This window comes from Panthera uncia (assembly GCF_023721935.1).
Source record: "Panthera uncia isolate 11264 chromosome C1 unlocalized genomic scaffold, Puncia_PCG_1.0 HiC_scaffold_4, whole genome shotgun sequence".
Classification (NCBI taxonomy): Eukaryota; Metazoa; Chordata; class Mammalia; order Carnivora; family Felidae; genus Panthera; species Panthera uncia.
Window position 1 is genome coordinate 103,229,816 of NW_026057585.1, and position 20,474 is coordinate 103,250,289.

The 20,474-nt window shown below is 59.5% G+C and overlaps 2 protein-coding genes and 1 long non-coding RNA gene across 4 annotated transcripts in view; 2 read left to right on the top strand and 1 right to left on the bottom strand.

Annotated features, from left to right (window-relative positions):
• Positions 1 to 1,168, top strand: part of TTC34 (tetratricopeptide repeat domain 34) — a 16,886-nt gene extending 15,718 nt beyond the window's left edge. The window contains exon 8 of the mRNA XM_049618232.1: positions 533 to 1,168. Within this exon, the coding sequence (XP_049474189.1) occupies positions 533 to 1,060 (528 nt within the window). The 3' untranslated portion in view covers positions 1,061 to 1,168. The remainder of the gene's footprint in view (positions 1 to 532) is intronic.
• Positions 1,169 to 3,982: 2,814 nt separating this feature from the next.
• Positions 3,983 to 5,425, bottom strand: LOC125913198 (uncharacterized). The gene is made up of 3 exons (XR_007454944.1): positions 5,174 to 5,425; positions 4,533 to 4,627; positions 3,983 to 4,422 (listed from the first exon to the last, which is right to left on the bottom strand). It is a non-coding gene; the product is annotated as an uncharacterized LOC125913198 (long non-coding RNA).
• MMEL1 (membrane metalloendopeptidase like 1) overlaps positions 5,410 to 20,474 on the top strand; it is a 31,246-nt gene continuing 16,181 nt past the window's right edge. For both annotated transcript variants that reach the window (XM_049618229.1, XM_049618231.1), the window contains exons 1-3: positions 5,410 to 5,654; positions 7,647 to 7,813; positions 19,867 to 19,944. In XM_049618229.1, coding sequence (XP_049474186.1) covers positions 7,657 to 7,813; positions 19,867 to 19,944 — 235 coding nt within the window. In that variant the 5' untranslated portion in view covers positions 5,410 to 5,654; positions 7,647 to 7,656. The remainder of the gene's footprint in view (positions 5,655 to 7,646; positions 7,814 to 19,866; positions 19,945 to 20,474) is intronic.

Sequence of the window (20,474 nt, forward strand, 5' to 3'; positions counted from 1 at the left end):
GGTCACGGTGGCCCATGCGGGAGCAAGTGCAGTAGTTTCTCGGCGTTGAGTCTGGCTCTGCAGGAGCGGCTCGTGGACCAGAGGGAGAAACCCACCAATGCTCAGCGGCCGCCTTCCTGACCTCGGGCAGAGGAGGGGGCTCGGGGACGGAGCTGGGCAGAGGCGGTGCTCGCGAGGGTCCTCGGGGCCAGCGCAGCCGCGGGAAGGTGGGCAGTGTGGGATCCGTGGGGAGGTGACTGCAGAGAGGGGCTGAGGCGGGGAGGAATGAGGGAGGAGTTCACCGGATGGCAGAAGCGGTGGGGCTGTGAGGAAGGGGAGGACCAGTGAGGAGAAGGGAGTCCATGGGGGACCCCTCTGGGCGGGGTTACAAGGTGGAGGGCTTGCAGCCCGTGTCCCCTCCCCTGTACTTCCCCTCCTGAAGCTGCCAGCTGCTCTGGCAGGTCAGGAGCAGAGGCCAGGTGTGTAGGGGTGGTGAGGGGCCCGCAGCTTCCTGGACCGACCCGCCCTGTGTCCCTCTGTCCCCTCTGTGCAGGCTGCAGCCCGGGAAGCCCACGCCCTCCTGAACTCAGGGCAGCCGGGGCGAGCGCTGGGCTACTGCTCGCTGGCCGTCCTCGCAGGTAGCAGCGATGCCCGTCACCTGCGCCTGAGGGCCACCTGTCTGGCTGAGCTGCAGGAGTTCGAGCGGGCACTTGGGGACCTGGACTGTGTGCTCCGGGAGGATGGGAGGGACGGTGGCCTCCCGACGCAGGTGGAGGATTTGTGCTCCCGGGGACGCCTGCTGCTGAGCCTGGGAGATGAGGCCAGGGCCACGGGCGCCTTCACCCGGGCCCTCGAGCTGGCGCCCGCGCTGGCCCAGAGCAGCCTGTGGGAGCGGCCAGGCCGGGACCCCACTGCCCAAGTGTTCCTGCATCGGGGCCAGACCTTGCTGGAGGAGCAGCGCTATGCAGAGGCCTGGACAGCCGCGGAGAATGGCCTCCTGGTAGACCCCGAGCACAGTGGCCTGAAGAGGCTGAAGGCAAGGGTCCGGAGGGAGGCCTCCTTGGGCTGCCGGCTCCACTGACCCCGTGCTCTCCGGGCCCGGGGCACGGGTCGCCCTGTCGCCCCCCGCCTGGGGCTCCTGAGCAGCAGGATACTGTGGGCCTCACCCACGTAGATCAGACTCAGCTCACCCACGTAGATCAGACTCAGCTGGGAAGCGAGAGTCTACAGGATCAGCATGTTTCAGGTTAGCGAGAAGACGTTCGCGATAGCGTATGGATAGTATTACGTCATTGCAAGACGACACAGCTGGAAGTTAATTTTGTAAAGTTCCCTGCGGGCGACACAGCTCTTGGATCCGAGAGGAGATCATACCTGAAATCAAAGAATGTTGAAAAACTAATCCTAACAAAACGTGTGCGGAGAAGCAGCTGCCGGAGGTAGTCAGAGCAGTGCCCAGGGAATGGGCAGGCCCCAAGGAGATTACCAAGCAATGAAAAGAAAACGAAGTACGTGTTCCATTCAAGAAGTCAGAAAAAGACAGTAAAGCAAGGGAAATCAGGAGCTAGGAATTAAGGACAAAAGCAGAAGTTAATAAATTAGGAACAGAAGGATAGAAGAATGAATAAACCTAAAACACGGTTTCTCAAAAATAAAGCGGATGAACCAACAGCTAACTTAGTGGAGAAAGCCCAGGGTCCCTCCGCTGGGCCGTCCTGCTGCTGTCAACTCCAAAGGTCTTTAAACTCGTTCATGCCAAGAAAAAGGAAGAAAAGCTTTCAAGTTCATCGTTGAAGAAAGCATAATCTCAACCCAAAGAACGCTGCAAACCAATTGAATTACCAGTTCCAGAATCCTAAATATCATGCTTGGCTCGGCAGCACACGAACCGAAATTGGAACGAGACAGATTAGCGTGGCCCCTGCACACACCTGTCTTGCAAAAATCCTAAATATCAACGAGCCCAAGTCCAGCGGCGCGTTCACACTACACCTCGAGCAACGTACACGGCAATACGAGGACGGTTCAGGGTGGGGGACGCTACGGTCTATCGTAGTAATCGGGCTACGGGGAGACAAGTCCTGTGGCCCTTCTTGGGGGCTGCAGGGGGCAGAGTGTATGGTCACAGTGGACAGATCCTACGCCTTTGGATTCCTTCCGTTGTACTCGGGAAGTTCTGGCATCTCATCTTCCTTCACTAGAGACCACGAGTGAGGGTTGCACTCGGCCACGGGGACCGGCAAAACCACCGGGCACACCGTCTCCAGCGTCTGTGGGGGGCGTGCCCACGGCCTTAGCGCCGAGCCAGCCCAGAGCTGTGTTCCCTCCGCCGTGGCCTAACACCCTCAGACTCCGTGCCCACACAGAATTCCCAGGGTCCCCTGTGTGAATTAGCACAATCTTGCAATTATTGGGGTGCATATGCTATTTCCTCCAGGATTAGACGTTGTACCTGCCCCCTCCCCCAGGATGCTGAGATTACACCCCTTTTATGGGTCTAGAGTCCCTGGGTGAGGGAGGGGGTCATGGAGGTTGAAGAGAATGAGCATCCTTCTTTCTGGGCACCTGACCCCCACGAGGCTCTCAGGGTAGATGATGAAAACAAGGTTCGTCTCCTCCCACACGAGGACGGGCTGCACCCCTGGAAAGGGGCTCGGGGACTTGGGGTTCCAAGTTCTCAGCTTCATCTGAGCCCCCTTCCTACTTCCAGGGTCGCATCCCTTTGCAGTCAGCGCCCTGACTTCTCACAAGAAAGTTGACGTGTCTGTAAATGCGACCAACTTTGTAATTACACGGCTCACGGGATTACCTGTCGCGTTTGACATTTAGCAGCACTGGCCCGTGCTCGTAACCGGGTCCTCTCAGGGCCGCCATGGAACCTCCTGACTCCCGGGCTATGACCTGAGCTGGTCATTTTCTTCCTGTGTGTGCTCCAGGACACTCAGGAGAGCCCACCCCCTGCCACAGTCCCTGCGGCCACCATCACTGCAGGAACGGCCACGTGCCACAGCACCTGGGCTCCCACGCCCCCTGATTCAGTGGGTGCGTCACAACCACCACGGTGACCGCTCCATCACCATCAGTCGTGAAGCCCCTGCACACCCACAAGTCTCCCTTCCCGACGAGCCTGGCCGTGCAGACAGGCCCAAGGACACAACCGAGCCAGGCCCCAGATCCGTCTTTGTGGGTCTGGGGGCAGGGACCACTCTTGGTACCAATTTATGTATCAGTCAGGGTCCACTCGAGACGGAAACCACACCCGTGATTGCAGTGGCGAGGGTTCAATATAAAGAATCGCTAATTAGCTAAGAAGGTGGCAGTTATGTAACGGGCAGAACCCTAGGGACCGTGGAAGCAGCAACCACAGAGCTCAAGACGGATGAGCAGCCTCTCCGAACAAGCTGCCGTCCGTCACCCACAACCCCCCGCTGGGTGACCGAGCTCCCCTGCGCGTGCCCCGTGCCCCGTGTGCTATTTGCCGACCACACCTCTGCGCCTGGCACGGACCATCCGTTCTCTCAGACTCTGTGACGGCTCTTCTAGGTGAGGGGACTGGCTTGGTGGCTCAGTGACAGAGACCAGGGGCAGTCAGACCCCAGCCCCTTCCCTCCTGTGCAGGGGACCCAAGGCCTGATGTCAGGAAGCAGCTGTCAGGGAGGGTGTGGGGGTGCTCCCACAGGCCGGGCTCTCACCGCAGCTTTGTGAGCGCTCCAGGAATGTCCTCAACTTCCTCCAGCCCGATTGTCTTCTCTGAGCAGGGTGCCTCACGGCTGTCCACAGCACGGGTGGGCAGACCCGCGGGGAGATCCGATCGCTGCCCTGCAGAGGCCCAGAGACACCTGCCAGGTGGGGCCGGGCTTCGTGCAGAGGACAGGAGCTGCCCAGACGATCCTGCCCGAGAGCAGGGGTGGCGACAGTCAAGGGCGGGTCTTAGACCTGCCCTCGTCCCAGGGCCGATGAGGGAGGTGGTGCCCACCCCTCCCCCCATGGGAGCCTGGGTCTCCAACCCCCCATCTCACATCTTTTGCCCAAGATACAGGCAGGGGTGAGCAGGGAGCCCCCACTGACCCCCGAGCTCACCTAGGAAAAAAGCTTAAATCCACCCTCCAGACTGTCCTGGGCACGATGGGATGGGGGCTGGGACTCTGCACCCAGGGACCTGGCCAGGCTGGGGGTCTGTAGCTCCCTGCCCTGTGGAGCCGTGGCTTCCCTTGGCTGCCAGGTACCCGAGCACCGCCTTGCCGGCCCCACCAGATGGTGTCGGCCTCAGCACCACGCCCCGCTGGCCCCTGGCTCACAGCTTCCGGACGGCTGCAGACAGAACCCATGAACCGGCAGCTTGGGTGGGAATGGCGGGGCTGGGCTCTGGCCAGCAGCCAGCGTCTGCATCCCGGCAGCCTTGGTGGCGGGGTAAGATGTGGTACTCTGGCTGGAGCGTGTCACCTGTGGGGTCCCCAGGGCCGTCATGCTCTGGGAAGGAGCTTCGAGCTGGCCCCCAGCCCGCTTCAAGGCCCCCCCGGATGGGCAGTCCCCCGGCGGCTCACTCCCCTGACCTTGACCTCGTGCCCTTCCAGGCCAGCAGCCCAGGTGCCCCAGGCTGCCGGCTTCTCGCTCTGCCTGGGTTTCTGGCCTTCAGATGGGGTGGGTGCTGGGAGACAGACCAGACAGGGGGGTGAGGAGAGCCTCGCCTGGGCAGTGAGGGTGGGGTCGGCTATGAGCCCCCCTCCCCCAGCACTGCCCTCCTCCGGGGTGGGGGCGGGGGGGGGGCAAGCAGAGAGCTCCCCCAAAAGGGTGTGACATCTCCCAGCAGGGCCCAGCATGGGCGGCCCTGCCCAGACACCCTTCCAGAGTCCCAGGGGCCTGGGGGACCGCTTGTTCCGTGGGGTTCTGAAACAGAAGCAGAACCGTGCTGGCACCCGAGTGGGGCCCGAGGAACGGAAGCCTGGGTTGTGGCTGGACCTGTTCCGCCCGGAGCCCCCGGCCTCCATCAGCCGGGTGACTGGTTCACGCTCGGAAGCACTGGTGTGCCCCTGTCAAGTCCAGAAGCCTCTCCTGTTCCCCTAGCCAGGACCGACTGCCCCTCAGGAGTCCCCAGGGGCAGAGGGAGGCCGCTGAGCCCAAGCTGGCAGAACGTGGGTGTCTCGGGTAGGGAACACCACCTCCCTTTATACCTGGCGAGGCCCCCAGAACCCACCAATCTCACTGGAGACTAAGGGGCAGAGCCCCACGGCGGGGCCTTGGCAAACCCCACTGCCAGTGAGGGTCTCTGGTCCCCGCCTCTCAGGCAGGGCGGGGGGAGGGCCTGGCCTTCCTTCCCGGCAGCCCCCGCAACCCCCTCAGGACGGTGGGGTGGAGGAGGGAGGAGGAGGCAGGACGCAGGGCCAGAGGCCTGCAAAGGGACCCTCGCTCGGCCAGGAGCTGCTCTCGGCCCCTCCCCCACACCAGACCCAGATGGAACCCCCTGCCGGTGAGTGGGAGATGGTCCCGCCTCCAGGGAACCCTCGCCTGCGTCACAAAGGAGGCCCGGAAGCCTCAGTGGAACCCCACCTGAAGCCACTGCTCTCCGGCCCTGGGAGCCCTCCCACCTGGCCCCAGCTCACGGGAGCTCTAGGCCAGCCCGACCCAGCCTTCTGAGACCTGCCCGTGGGACGAGGCCGCCCCCAAGTGACCTGAAGGTGAGCCGAGGGAGGGGGCCTGCCTGCCAGGGCTGGCTTTCCTGGGCAGCACGGAGGGAGCACCCTAGCAGCACCCAGCCCGTCTCCCAGGGGCCGGGCAGAGCATTCTGTGAGCACGCCCACACCGTTCCCCTCCGACGAGCTCCATTTCCTTGGCTGGCCACCATAGCCCGGAGAGGCCTGCTCTGATTCCCCAGCACTTGGCTTTGCCCTTAGCCCTCAATATGAAAGTGTGTGCGCACTTTTCTGCCAAACCGAGTTCCTGGAAGCGAGCGACACAGAAAGAGAGAACGCATTCACTAGTTCCGATCTAAGACAAAAGCCATTGGAGAGGCGGGAGCCACAGACCCAGCCAAGGCTCGGACCCGTCCAGCCGAACCCGTTCCTTCGTTCATCGTTCAGCGGACGTTGGTTGATGCCTCTGGGGTCATGGGTACCAGAGTGGGTGCTGGGGACCCAGGCAGACGGAGCCCCGCGCCCCCATGGTGCCGACATTTCCCATGGGGAGGGGGACCATGGAAACAGAAGTCAGGGGCATCGAGCCTGAAACGCACATCTGGTGGCAAAACAGAAATCAGGTCCGGGGGTCAGGCTGGTGAAGACGGACCCAGGGAAGGCTCCACTGGGAAGATGGCCTTGAGCAGGGGCTTTTGGGGAGTGAGGGGGCGGGGGGAGGGTCTGGGGGAAGGGCAAAGCCTCCGAGGAGGGGTCTGCCGGGCGCTGAGGGCGGAGGACCATATCGGGTGCGCAGAGAGGTGACGGGGGCTGCGGAGGGTGCTGAGATCAGTGCAGACCTGGCTTCTCTCCGTTTGGGTCATGGAGCGGGTGAGGCCCGGGGAGAGTAAGACCCGCCTAGGACTACCCCCCCCCCCCCCCGCCCCCGCCCAGAGCAGGAGACAGAACTCAGGCAGACCCCTGGGCATTGGCAGGTAGGGACACCTGCGCCAGCCCCAGCGTGTCTCAGCAGCCGCGCTTGCCCGCCCACGGGCCCGACTGGCATTGTCTTCCTCAGGCTTTTCCCGAACTCGCGGCCCTGCCCGGTGCAGCGTGGGCGCTGGTGTGGGGCTCGGCTGTGTCACGGTGTTTGAGGACCGGGAGTCTGACGCACAGGCCAGCGGCCAGCTGTTCCCAGCTGCACAGCCGTCCCAGGGGCAGGGCTGTGCGCGCCAGCAAAGAGGGGCGTGTGCACACCCACTTGCCAAAGGGAGCGCAGACCTCACAGCCCTCGGGGTCTGCTGTCCCCGCCTGTCCCCAAGCAGCACGCCCTCTCCTGTCTGCCACAGCCCTGACGGTCCTCCACCGCTGCCCACCCCTGGAGTGGCGGGGGCAGGGGAGGGTGGGGAAGGGGGACACAGGGATGCACGCCGGCCAGGTGGCTGCTGGGGCTGGTCTTCATGGTCACTGCCTGCGTGGGCAGCCGTCCTTCTGGTCTCCCCAGGGTCCACTCCTGGGCTCCGGGCGGGAAAGGTGGGCAGGAAGCCCAGTGGCCCACGCCACCTCCCAGAGGGTTTTCGGGGTCCGTAGCTCCAGGACCCCCTCCCCAGCCCCGGGCACTAGGGCCCCAGGCCGGCTCCGCTGCCCTAGCCCCTTGGCAAGCATGGGGAGCTGGGCCTGCCGGGTCCCTAGTGCCCACCCCCAGCTGTGAGCAGAGTGGTCCCTGGACGACCCCTGCTGGAGAGCAGGCTTGGAGAAGCCGACCTTGGGGAGAGGTTGCCACCATGGCCCGCGGGCCGCACCGTCCCCGCCCCCCACCGGCGCCTCGGGCCCTCAGAGACTCTGGCCTGGGGAGACCGGCTAGCGAGACACAGGCCGAGAGCCGGCTGTGGACCGGGCGGTGGGGACAGGAGCCCGGTGTCCTGAAGGGACCGGCACCAGCCTCCCAGCCTCAGGCAGGGCCCCAGGGGCTCTACGCGCGGCTCCCCACCCTGGCCGGACACACAGCCCTTGCCCTTGGCCTTGGACTTTCTCAGCTGTGCACTTTCCCCCGTCTAGAGACTTGGCGATGGGGAAGCCCGAGAGCCCCGTAGGGATGGTGGAGATTGCCGGCTGGTCGGGACAGAAGCGCCCGGGCCTCCTGGAGGGGGGGCTGCTGCTGCTGCTGCTGCTGCTGAGTGTCGCCCTGGTGGCCCTGGGCCTCCTCTACGCCGCCCGCGGCGGAGGTGAGTGAAGGCGCCCCCTGCCCACCCACCCCGATGCGCCAGTCTTGTCGACGGGGCAGGCGGGGGCCCAGGGTCCGCACCTGGCACTAACCTGCAGGGCGCCGCTGGCCCCTTCCAGAAGGCTCTGCCCAGGGCCGGCCGCCCGGCCGGTTCCGCGGGCTCCGCGCAGCCCCCTCCCTTCCCGCACTGCGGTCCCAGCCGGCAGGTAGCGGGAGCTGCGCTCTTCCCCTGCGCTCACCTGTGTCTCACGGAGGCGGCTGCCATCCTCCTCCTCCCCCGCCCTGCAGAAGCCGTGACCCCCAGACAGGCTCCCCTGGGTGCAAGACGGTGGGAGGGGTCAGACCGGGCTCCCGGGGGTGCAGCCGGGGCTGCTGCGCAAGGACACTCCTCTCCTGGTTCCCCCTCCGCGTGGATAGGGAGGGGCTGTCCCCGGCTTGGGTGGGGGGCCTGGTGGGGGTGGGGCTCACGTGTCTGCACCTGGGCTGCACCCTGCTGCTCACAGGCGCCACCCCAGCCCGGATGTGGGTGCTGACCCCCCACCCCCACCCCCAGGGCAGCGGGCGCGGGACTCCGGAGAGGGGCTCACAGTAGGGCATCACGGCCTTTGTCACTAGAATGACACTGGCCTGGCCCTGGCCCCGTGCACCGCAGGGAACCAGCCATCCATTGCTAGACGAGGCTATTTCCGGGGACCAGAAGTGGGCGCAGCCTGTGGATGTGATGGGCGTCCCAGCCCAGCGCTGCTCCCAGCCTGTCCAGGCACCCGGAGGGCCCCTGCCAGCTGCTCTGGTCTCTGGCCCCTCTGGGACCCCCGCCAGGGTGGGGGCGCTGCCAGCTCCAGGGGCAGGAGCCTCTGGATGCACAGAGAGCCCTGGGGAGCCCAGACCTCGAGGAGCCTAGTTCGGGGCTCGCTGGGCTGGAAACACCTGGTTCAGAGGCTTCCAGAGAACCGGACTGTCCCCCCGGCCCCCACCCCCCAGCTGATCTCGGCCTCAGGCCCTCTGAGTCCGCGGAAGAATTTACATGCAGTGTTACTGCGTATTTCCCAGTGCTTTCTCATTTCCACGATGATTTTTTTTCTTGGATTCCTGAGTTATTTCGAATTTTTTTTTTGCTTTTTAATTTCCAGACGCACGGAGATTTGGCCAGTTACCTTTTCTCATTGGCTTCTCACTTAACTGCATTGTGGTCAGAAACCAGGGTTTATACGGTGCTGATTCTTGGGTGTTTGCTGAGGCCTGCTTTGGGACTGCCACGTGGTCAGTTTTGCAAATAATCCACGCGTGTTCGTGGAAGACACCCAATCACTAACTGTTAGATGAAATTGGAGATACAGATATATCCACACCAATCGAATCTTCTATATATTTGGGGTTTTTTTTAATTTTCTTGTGTGAAATCTTGCACTAGAGAACCGCCAGTTTTCCTCGTATTTATGCCAAGTATTAATTTGTCTATTTTAAGGCTACGTTATTATGTGCGTCTTCACACAGCCTATCATTGCACAGTGACACCTTCTATCTGAATGTCTTTTGCCTAACGTTCTGTTCTGTGCGACGTGCATATAACCACTCGGCCCATTTTCTTCCATTCTTTCTCTGTCAGACCTTTTGTGTCTTTCGCCTTCGATGTGTCTCTTGCAACCGTATGAATCTGGATTGGATTGGGGTCTTTGTCTCTTACCCGGAGAATTGAGTCTTACTGGCCTTCGTTATGGTTGCCGTCCGCCTTCTTTTGGGTGGCTCTGTTATTTTTTCCTCCTCTATTTTCCCTCCGCTAGCGTGCAGGTTTTCGATCATCACTGTCCATTTAGGGGTTCTCGTTGATTTTTTGTTTGGACAGTTGTTTTAAAAGTTACGGACAAGTGCTTTTTGGGAAATCACACGCGTTTTTATAGAAATTACAGTAGGAGATGAAGCCCCATGTCCGCGGTCCTGCCCCTCCTGGAATCCTGCTCCTACGAAGCAGCCACATTCACTTTCCAGCACGGAAGCCAGCCAGCTGGCCCGGGTTTTGTAAATAAAGTTTTATTGGAACACAGCTGTGCCCACTCATTTATGTATTGTCTGTGGATGTTTTCCTGCTACAAGAGCTAAGTTGAATTGGTCAGAGTCTGTGTGTGGCCCACAAAGCCTAAAATATTTATTGCCCGGCCCCTGACAGGAAAATATTGGTAACCCTTGGACTGAGGTGGCTTTCCGTATCTAAACCTTGACTTTGAAACTCTTTTACTGTCAGTGTTGGGTCGTGAGGAGGCATTATAAGCTTGTGGTTAATGCCCAGGCGTGGCATTTTATGGGCATTTTAATGCCCAGGCATGGAGGCGTGCCAGCCCCGCCCCCAGATCCTATTGCGTGACCTTGGCAGGTTTCTTCCGTGCCTCTGTGCCTCAGTTTCTCCGTCTGTGAAATGGAACATAACATAGTACACACACAAGAGGCTTACTTGAGGGCCCATGATTTAATGCATCAGTAACACTTAGAAAAATGCCTACGTCTGTCATGGTGTTCGTGAGCAGATTTAATGGCAAAATAGCCGATTTGTCATTTACCCACTACCAGTATGGTTATCGACGTGCCGAAGGGAAGGCAGATTCAGCTCCCTACACAACCCAGACCCTGCCCTCGCAATACAGACGTGTCCGTGCTTTGTGGTAAAGACTGAGGGTCATACACAGCTGAGCTATGAAGAAAAGTTGGGTCGCGTCTCCTCTCTTTGCCATTATCTGGTTTCCTTGTCATTAATAGCTACCTCGTTCCAGAGGCTTCCTTTTTTTCGGTCACATTATTTCATTACCAGCCCGTCTGCCTCTCAGATGTCACCCTTTTGGGTCCTAAGATAGATTTTCATGGATTGCGGGATGGGGCTTGAGTACCCAGTACTGATGGTTCCCCAACAGTGAATCACTTTGGTGCGAGTCCCTTCAAAATGACATTTCTAGGGGCGCCTGGGTGGCTCAGTCGGTTGAGCGTCCGACTTTGGCTCAGGTCCTGATCTCGCGGTTCGTGGGTTCGAGCCCCGCGTCGGGCTCTGTGCTGACAGCTCGGAGCCTGGAGCCTGTTTCTGATTCTGTGTCTCCCTCTCTCTCGGCCCCTCCCCCGCTCGTGCTCTGTCTCTCTCAAAATTAAATAAACATTTTTTTGAAAATGACATTTCTAAATCTGCAAGTTCTGTTCCCAACCTCTCTGATCTTTCCTCCAAAGAGTTTTTCAATGCAGCTCAAGGAGCTACACCTGCGGTCTCCTGCATGAAAAGGTCCTTCGGACGGTTTGTAAACTGAGACGCAGCTGGCTCACTCCGCCTGGCCTCAGGTTCCGCTCCTTCAACAAGAGGCCAGATCGCTGGGGTCCTGTTCATGTCGAGGAAAGCCAAAGAATCCGTCATTCTGCGTTCCCCGTATCAATTATTAGGTGGTTATGAGGCGTGGTAATACGGTTTGAGCCTACACAAATATAAGGTATACAGTTATCTTTCCAGAATCCCATGGATCCCGGGTCTGGGGGAGCCTTGCCAGGCTCGCTTACTTGTTTTTGTTGTAAAAAGAAAAGCCATTCCGGAGTTCTCCGTTCTTTTTTCTTTCCGGCTGGACCCATTTTCCTCCTTCCTGGAGACCCTCCGTCAGGATTTATCCTAGGCAGGTGTGCTGGAAATGGACTTCCTCAGCTTCTGCTTCTCTGAAAAAGCCTTTCTTTCCTCTGCGTGTTGAAAGATTTTTATCTCTGAGTAGAGAATCCTCGGTTGACCGTTGGGTTTTTCCCTCAGTCACTCCGTTGCCTTCTGGCTCAGACGGCTGCTGCGGGAAAGGCCGCCATGACTCCCGTCTCTGTTGTTTCCATCTGTAATGTTTCTCCTTTTTCTGTTGCCCTTGAGATTTTTCTCTCTGACCTCGGCTGCGGTGTGGCCGGGGGAAGCGCGTGCGCGTTTCAGTATTTTAGGATTCGTGGTGCGTGTGTTCTTTGGAATCTGGGAGTTCTTTGGAATTTCTTCGACTCATTTTGGGAAACTCTCAGCCATTATCTTTTCAAATATTTCTTCTGACCCCTTTCTCTCTCTCTCTCTCTCTCTCTCTCTCTCCTTCTCTTGACGGTTTGATGCTGTCCTGCAATACTTGGATGGCCTGTTCAGTGTTTCTCACCCTTTTAGTCTCTGTGCAGCGGTTTAAAGAGTCTGACCCGAATTAGTCTCCACGTTTGCTGCCTCTTTCCTCGGCTGGATCCAGCGTGCTGGGCAGCCAGTCAGGAAAATCCTCAACCTGTAATAATATGCTTTTTATTTCTGATATTTCCACATGACTCCTTTTTTATAGTTTCTATCTCTGCTGAAATGTATCTGTTCAAGCATGCCGTCCTCCTTTTTCGTTCAATCCTTTAACGTATCACCCATAGTTGCGTTAAAGTTCAGCTCTGATGGTGCCAGCATTTGGGCACTCTCTGAATCTAGTTCTTTCTTTTTTTTTTAAGTTTTTTTTTTAAGTGTTTATTTACTATTGAAAGAGAGTCAGAGCATGAGCAGGGGAGGGGCAGAGGGAGACACAGAATCCGAAGCAGCTCCAGGCTCCGAGCTGTCAGCACAGAGCCCGACGCGGGGCTCGACTCCACGAACCGTGAGATCGTGACCTGAGCCGAAATCAAGAGTCGGGGGCTCAACCAGCCGAGCCCCGCAGGCGCCCCTCTGTGAATCGAGTTCAGCCGATTATTTGGCAGCAGCGGACCGCTCGACCGCCTTTCTGGCTTTTGCCTGTGTGTGTCTCACGCACCTTCGCCGAATCCTGAATACCACGTGGGGAAGAGTAGAGACTGAGGCACATCATGTTTGTGGCTGGAAACAGGGACATGTGTCCTGCCAGTCTGTTGGTGTGTGGGCTCGACTCATCTAGTCAGGAGTCACCCTCGGGGCGCCACGGATTCGAATTCCTCCAGCAACCGGCTGCCGTTACCTCCTGTTTTCCCCTCGGCCCTGCCTCAGCCTCACTGGCAGCGGCCCCCGGATGCCTGTGACACAGAGGGGCCTCTCTCCGCGCCTCAGTCCCTCCACAAAGGGTAGGTGGTCAGTGCTCGGCTCGCGCCGGGGGGCACGCGATCCCTGATGCACCGGCCACGTCTGGTCTTCAGCCGCCCCGAGCCCTGGACCGGAGCATCCCTGTGCTGGTCCCCTCGTCCACCAAATTTTGCTCCACCCCTGAGTTTCCCGCCCTTGCTCTAGAGGCAGCAGACGTCAGCTTGATGTCATGCTAAGATCCTGGGGCCACAGGGGGCTCCTGTCCCTGTCCCACGGGCAGAGGATTTTTGGTTCTGACCCTCCTCCAGACCGGTGGGCTTTTGCCTGACCCCTGGAGGTGAGAGCTTTACTGCCTTTTCCCCAGCGGCTCAGGCCCTTGCTCCCAACGAGAGGAAGGCGCGGGCAAGCAGGGGAACCTGGTGCGTGTGCCTCAGCGGAAGTGGCTGACGTCTGGCCTGGGCCCCTGAGGGGGCTCTCTCTGGCCTTCTGATGGCTGCCCCCGGTGTCTCTCGTCAGCACCTGCCGAAGACCCCCGGCTAGAACACGCGAGTGAGGCAGCGTTCCCTCCCGGCTGTTCCAAACCAGCGAGCCAACGCGCGGGTGGCCTCTAAGAACGCGCGAAGATCGCGCCTCCCTCCGTCCCTCTTACCCACTTGCGTGGTGACCAGTCTCACTCCTGGGTCCCGTCAGAGGGCGGACGCTGTCGTCCCTCCTTGGAGGGGCTCCTCGCGCTCTGAAACTGTTTCCCGAGTTGCTCTCTGACCCCAGGCCCTAGACGGGGCTCTCGAGAAGCTGTGACGTCTGCGGACGATCTAGACTTGTCTTGTCGTTAGGACGGGCAGGGTACTGTCGTGGCTGCTGACGTTCCAAGCAGGAAGCAGACCCCTTCTACCTCAGACGTGCGTGTGCCTGGTTAGCTAGTGAGGCGGTCAGCTGACGGACACCTCCGTTCTGCTTCCCGACACGCAAGGATTTAGAGCCGTTCGAGTCTCTCCCGTGCCGGCTCCGTGTGGTCGCGGGCAAGACTCGGTTCTCTCTCACTCTGGTCTCTCACGGAGGCAGCGTTAGTGAATACAGCCGGGTTCATTGGGCTCATCGCACACCCCGCGAGCTTTCTTCGTCCTCCCGTCTCCCGGCTCGGGATGTCCTTTCGAAATCATCTTTCTTCTCTCCAAAGCATGTGCTTCCGGAGCCTCCTATTCAAGGTGTGGGTTGTGGACCAGGGGGTGGCAGCCTCACCCGCCTCTTCTCAGGAGCTGGGCCCCACCCTGATGACTTCATTCAACCTTTATCACCTCCTCGGGCAGGCCCACCGGGAGCCAGGACCTCGGCCTGTGAACTGGGGTGAAGCCACGTTCGGTCCACAATAGGCCTCAACCTCTGTGCTGTGATGCACACTTGAGGCCCTTCTTGTGACCGGGCAAGTGTGGGGAGCGCCACGGTAACAATTTTTCCGCGGTAGGGACGCCTGGGTGGCTCAGTCGGTTAAACATCTGACTCCGGTTTTGGCTCAGGTCACGATCCCAGGGTTATAGGATCGAGCCCTGCGATGGGCTCCATGTTGAGCTTGGAGCCTGCTTGTGACTCTCTCTCTCTCTCTCTCTCTCTCTCTCAGTCTCTCTCTCCCTCCCCCCACCTTTGCCCATCCTTCAGTGGTAGTTTGATGAGACAAATCTGGACCCCGTTCTCCCTCGATGGCTTAAAGATTTAGTCTCGTGGTCTCCGGGCTTCTGTAGTCGCTGTGCAGAAATCTGGGCCCGTCTAACTGTGGTTCTTTGTCGGGTGAACGTTCTTTCCCTCCGAGCTGTGTTTCCTTTGTCTCTGGTATCTTCTCACTTTTACCATGAGGCATCTGGCTGCGAACACTTGTTTTGTTTATTCTGCTTTGGGTAGTGATTCCCGGATCTCCGCATCAATACCGTGTATTCGTTGTGGGAAGTCGTGCACGATCTTCCTGAACGCTGTGTCTCCCTCATGACCTCTCTTCCCCCGCTCTAAGACTCTGATTACGCGTGTCTTCAGTCCTCCTCGCTCTATCCTCCGAGTGTCTCTGGGAAGGTTCCGTCTCTGACTTTGTCCTGCCTCCTGGGTAAATTCTTTTGGCCTATATTCCAACTCACTAACCCTCTCTTCACCTGTGTTAGATCTGCAGAAATTCTCCCCCAAATAGCCTGCAATAACTCGGAATACATACCCTTTAGGACGCTGCCTTCCCTCGGGTGTGAATTAAAATGTTGGCTGCATTTTGCAGAATGTTGATTCTCCAAAAACATATCTGAATATGCCTGTACATGCAGTGCAGTAAAAATTCCGTGGAACCCCGGAATTTGTGACATGTTGTCACTTAGGTTTCAATTAGCAAAATAAACAGTGCAGCCCGGAGGAAAAAATCCAGAAATGTGATCTTGGCAACCACGTTCTTTTGTGTTTCTAGAATTTATGATTTATTCTTTCACGGACTGATTCTTTTTAAATGTTTCTTGCCCTTGTTTTTAGTGTTTTCTTTTACTTCTCCAAACATACTCGCATGCGTTTCTGCATCAGCCAGGTTATTGCTTCCTCACAAACTGCCCTGGTGCTCGGGGGTTAAAATAACGTTCGTCTGTTGGGACGCGCACACAGGCACAGTGCCATGGCCAAGTCGGCCCACCCAGGCTGGACTCTGTTCAGCCCCCCCTCCAGGGGGTCCTCGCACCCCCTACGAGGACCAGCAGGCGGGCCTGGGCAGAGTGGAGGAGGACGGCTTGAAGCCCCCAGGCCCCCTAGGGCCTGGGCTCAGGACCGGAGTAGGCATCCTTTCCACCACATTCTGTCGGCCCAAGCAAGCCACGGGGCCAGCCCACAGACGAGCGGGAGAAAACGTCCTCCGGCAACAGCATGGGGGCAGAGAGGAGTCGAGAGTGGGGCCCGTGATGCCCCAGACATTTGGGATCGGAGAATCCCAGAATACAAAATCCTTGGGGTTCACGGTTCTGCCATGTGCTGGTCACACCCGTGGAAGCTTCTCGCCGTGTTAGGGTGAATCCGTGCTCACACTGGCTTTACCTGTGGGGACCCTGTGTCTCTTGGGCCGAGAAGCTTCCCTCCAGAGAAGGCTTGTTGTTTGTTTCCATCAGGCACCTGGGGAGGCCACCTGCTTAAAACGCACGTCTCAGCTTGAGGTTTCCTTGGCCACACGGTCAAGCTCATACGAGCACCTGCCTGACGACCAGCCCGTGCTCGTTCTCCAGGGAGGAAGGTTGTTTTCCACCCTCTGAGATTCCTGTGGCCTTTTTTTCCAGAGAGAGAGAGACACAGGACGTGGTGACAGAGAGAGGGAATATAAACCATCCAAATCGAGGCCAACCTGTATTATTTTTTTTAATGTTTATTTTGTGAGGGCAAGAGAGTGGGGGAGGGGCAGAGAGAGAGGCAGGAGGAGGACGGAGGATCTGGAACGGGCTCTGCGCTCTCAGCACAGATGCGGGGCTCGAACTCACGAGCCGCGAGATCGTGACGTGAGCCGAGGTCGGACGCTTAACCGACCGAGCCACCCAGGCGCCCCGTTTGCCAATGACTGTTAAGTAGGTCTACACCGTCTCCAGGTTTCTTCTGTTCCTCCCTCGTGTCCTGTCCTGTCCCAGGATCCTACGGGATGCCACGGAGCGTCATTCATCAAATCTCCGTAGGCGACTCTCAGCTGTGATGGTTTGTCAGACTTCCCTTGTTTTTATGACCTGGACAGTTTTGAGGTGTCCTGGCCCCATATTTTGTAGAACGTCTCTCAGGCGGGACTCGTCACATGTTTTCCTCACGGTTGGATGTGTTTTGGGGAGGAAGGCCCGTAAACGAAGGGTGCGTACTTATAATGACTCGTCATCGTCACTGTCGTTGACCGGGACCACGTGGCTCCAGCATATAACGTTCGTCGGCTTTCTCCACCATAAAGTTACCTTTCCCGTCGCTTTCCATACTGTCCCCTTGGAAAGGAAGCCACCGTGGACAGCTCACGCCCAAGGGGCGGGGGGAGTTGGAATCCACATCTCTCCGGGCAGAGCACCTCCATAAACGATTTGGAGTTCTTCTGTATGGGCGGTTTTTCTATTCCCCCCATTTATGCATTTACTCGGTGATGTATTTATGTCGGCAGGGACTCATGGATGTGGATTTTATACTTTGGACTAGGGTTCAGCACTAGTTTATTGTGTTCAAATCGCCCCAGCTTTGACCTTGGGGGCTCTGCCGTGGCTTTGGTGCTCCTCTGACAATCCCCCGTCACTGTGGCTTTGGGACTCTGGAGGGGGAGGGGAGCACTTCCTTCCTTTCTAGCCTTGTGAGATGTTCCAGGCCCGTCTTGTATGTTTTCTGCCCCCGTTAGAGAACCCAGCGTTTCTCCAAGGACCCCTGGCTCCCTTCACGGGGAGACGGCGTTAGAAGCCAGGCTCGGGTTCCTAGATGTGAGCATGGCTGGCGGGTCATTGCTTCCGGCCGCTGTCAGCCGAGGGCGTGCTCAGCCCCGTGTGTGCACCGTCTGTGTCTATGTCGGGCTAAATACGAGCTTCCTTCCAGCCCCCTGCCCTTGCCGACCTGCCCTCCCCCTGCAGCGGTGAGGAGTCTGGACTCCTGCCCTCCCCTGCTTACTTAATCCCAATCGTGGTCTCAGAACTGCCAACCTGCATTCCCGCGGGGATCAATTTCACCGACTACACCGCCGCGCTGACGGTCAGCTCCTTTTGCTTTTTTTGGTTTATTTTTGAGAGAGAGAGAGAGAGAGACAAAGCACAAGCTAGGGAGGGGCAGAGAGAGAGGGAGACGCAGAATCCGAAGCAGGCTCCAGGCTCCGAGCTGTCGGCACAGAGCCCGACACGGGGCTCCACCCCCACGAACCGCGAGATGGTGACCTGAGCCGAAGTGGGACGCTTCACCGACTGAGCCACCCAGGCGCCCCTCGCTTATTTCTTTTCATTGCTTCATAATAATTCCACTATGTGGCTGTAATACGGTTTATTTCTTCGTGACTCTGTGGCAGGACACCGTGGTTGCAGAACCACAAACAAAAACACCCTCCGCACCTGCTATAAAATTCGCAGGCCGGCTTCCGTGTGGACGTGGGCTTTCCAACCACCTGGGGAGACACGTAGGAGTGGAATTGCGGGGTCGCCTTGTAAGGCTCTGTAAGAAGTTGCCAAGCCGGCTTTCGAGGTGGCTGCCCCCCCGGGGGTTCTGCGGGCTCTCCTCTGCTCTGTTCTGTGTGTTTTGGGTCTCTCCCCTGTGCGTTGGCCCCGGATAACTTCCCTTGACACAGATTCCTTCCAGTGCAGACTCAGCTTGTCGTGAAGCCCGAAAAACAGATTCTCCACTTCGGTTCTTTCCGACCGTGTCCGTGTACCTGGGGATGCGAACCACGTATCTGTCTACACGTTTCCCATCTTTTGTACCAGATCCTTTAATCTCGTGATCCTAATCGCTGAAGACTCTGTCCGCTAACTCTGACAGCTGGTCCCCGGGGCCACTTCTTTGGACGCTGCTGGGTTTTTCTCGATGATGGGCCACGTTTGCCTGTATCTTCACGCACGGGGATTTCTCTCCGCTTTCCTGCCCCGCCCGTGCCCTCGGGGAGGCCCCGGAACAAGGACCTGGCCCGTGGGGGAGCGGCGTGGGACCCCGTCCCTCGCACCAGCCCCAATGCTGGTGGCCTTACTGGCTCCTCCAGCCCGAAGCCCCCTTTGTGCAAGACCACCTTCCTCGCGCCGTGGCTCCCAAGGCGGTCATAGGTCCCTGTTGTCTAGGGAGGGCGCGTGCCTTTCTGGAATTTGGTTCTGCGGGTTTCCTGTCCGCAGCTCTCGGATGGGTGTTTACAGACTCCCGCGACTCCTTCTCCCGGCCGGGGAGGGAACCACAGTCGCTTTCAACTTTCCGCGTCCTCATCAGAAGCAAAAATCCCTTCTCCTCCTCGTCATGTCTCTGGCCGGAGCTCAGACGGCCTTGTCCACTGTCACTGAGTGTCACTGAGGGCGTGGCCCTTTGGGGTCCGAGGTCCGGCTCTTGTCCCAAGGGTCTGGGTTAACGACCCTGACAAACCCCCTGGGGCGGCCATGCCTTCATGCCCTCTCGCCACTGCATTTTTGCTTCTGATTAGCATCGCTGTCCTGTCCCCACGGGCCGGGGCTCCCTGAGGCAGGGCCCGTGCCGGACTCGTCTCTGAACGCTCAGGGCCCGGCACCGGGGCAGGCTTGTCACAGTCGGCAAAGGTTGGACTCGTGGGTGCACAAACGGTGGGCACAAAGAGCGGCAGCCACAGGTGGGGGGAGAAACGCCCCCAACCCCACACTTCATAAGCGGGTCTTCCCATGGCCAGGGCCCCAGGGAGCACCCAACACTCCGGGAGCTTTCTGCACCCTCTGCGGCCTCTGACCTGCGTGAGGTCCCTCTTTCCCACCAGGTCTCCGTGCGCCTCCATAGTGGGGACACTCGGCCACAAGCCAGCTCTGTAGGGGGCCAGGCCCAGCAGGCCTTCTCCCTGCACCTCGCCCCTCCCCCACCCCCTTCCGGGCAGGGTCCCCACCCTCCCGGAAGCTCCCCATGCTGACCAGGTGATGCCCCTGCCCTGTGTAGCGGATGGATGCAGGGAAGGTGGCCAGTGAGTCAGAGAGTGAAAGTGGCCTCCCGTCCCCCTACACAAGCCTATTGTTCCTGCCTCGGTTGGACCCCAGGAGCTGCCCACCTTGCGTGGGTGCGACCCATGACCTTGAGATCGAAGAGGAAGGTCAAAGGGGACTTCCCTGAGGGGAAGGAATGCGGACTTCCGACTCAGGAGCCCTCTGGACCCCGGCAGATGGGGGTGGGTCTGGAGAGTGGGGGTGGGCAAGCCAGGGGAGCACCCTCGCCCTCCCCCTCCCCTCCGAGGTAAGTTCCGCTGGGCTCCCTGGTGACCCGGCCTGGCTGTGGGGAGGCAGGCAGCCCCCCGGAGAGCCCTGGACCCCAGCGCTGCAGGGAAATGGCAAGGCTGCCCCCAGCAAGCCCCGAGGGGCCCCGGCAGGGGGAGGCAGGGGGCTGAGTGCCGTGTTTCTCCCCAGGGAAGCAGCCGCCATCCTTTCCTAGCCGGCTGTGCTTCTCAGAGGACGAGAGGACCCTTGTAAAACGAAAACCCCGAGGTAGCTTTGCCTTCCCTTCCAAAACATGGCCCAAGCAGGTGGGCTGGAGACGGGGCCCCCGGTGGGTGGGGTGCAGCAGGGGCGCGGGGCCCCGCCCAGGGCCCCCAGAGTCCTGCGGAAAGCCAGGGCAGCGGCAGGGACACAGCACCTGCTACATGCAGGGTGTTCCCTGCTCCCCCGCTTGGGGCGCCGTCCCTCAGACCAGGCAGGTGCACACCTATACGACCAGCTGGGGCCCGGCAGGGGGGTCAGGGGGGCAGCAATGTGCAGAGACCAGCAGCACGGGCACCCTGCCTGGAGGGGGTGACCCTGACAGGGGCGACAGCCGGCTGGCAGAGAGGCAGGAAGGCAGAACCACCAGCTTCAGTCCTGGGGACCCGGGGGCCCTGGGGGGTCAGTGGAGGCAGAGGGTGCGTCCGTGGAAGAGGCTCCCGGGTTACGGAAGCGTTCAAGCCGGCGTGGGGCTCGCCCTCACGGAAGCCCCAGCCCTGGGCCACCTGGGGAGGACCCCAGGTCGGACGGCCCCCGGG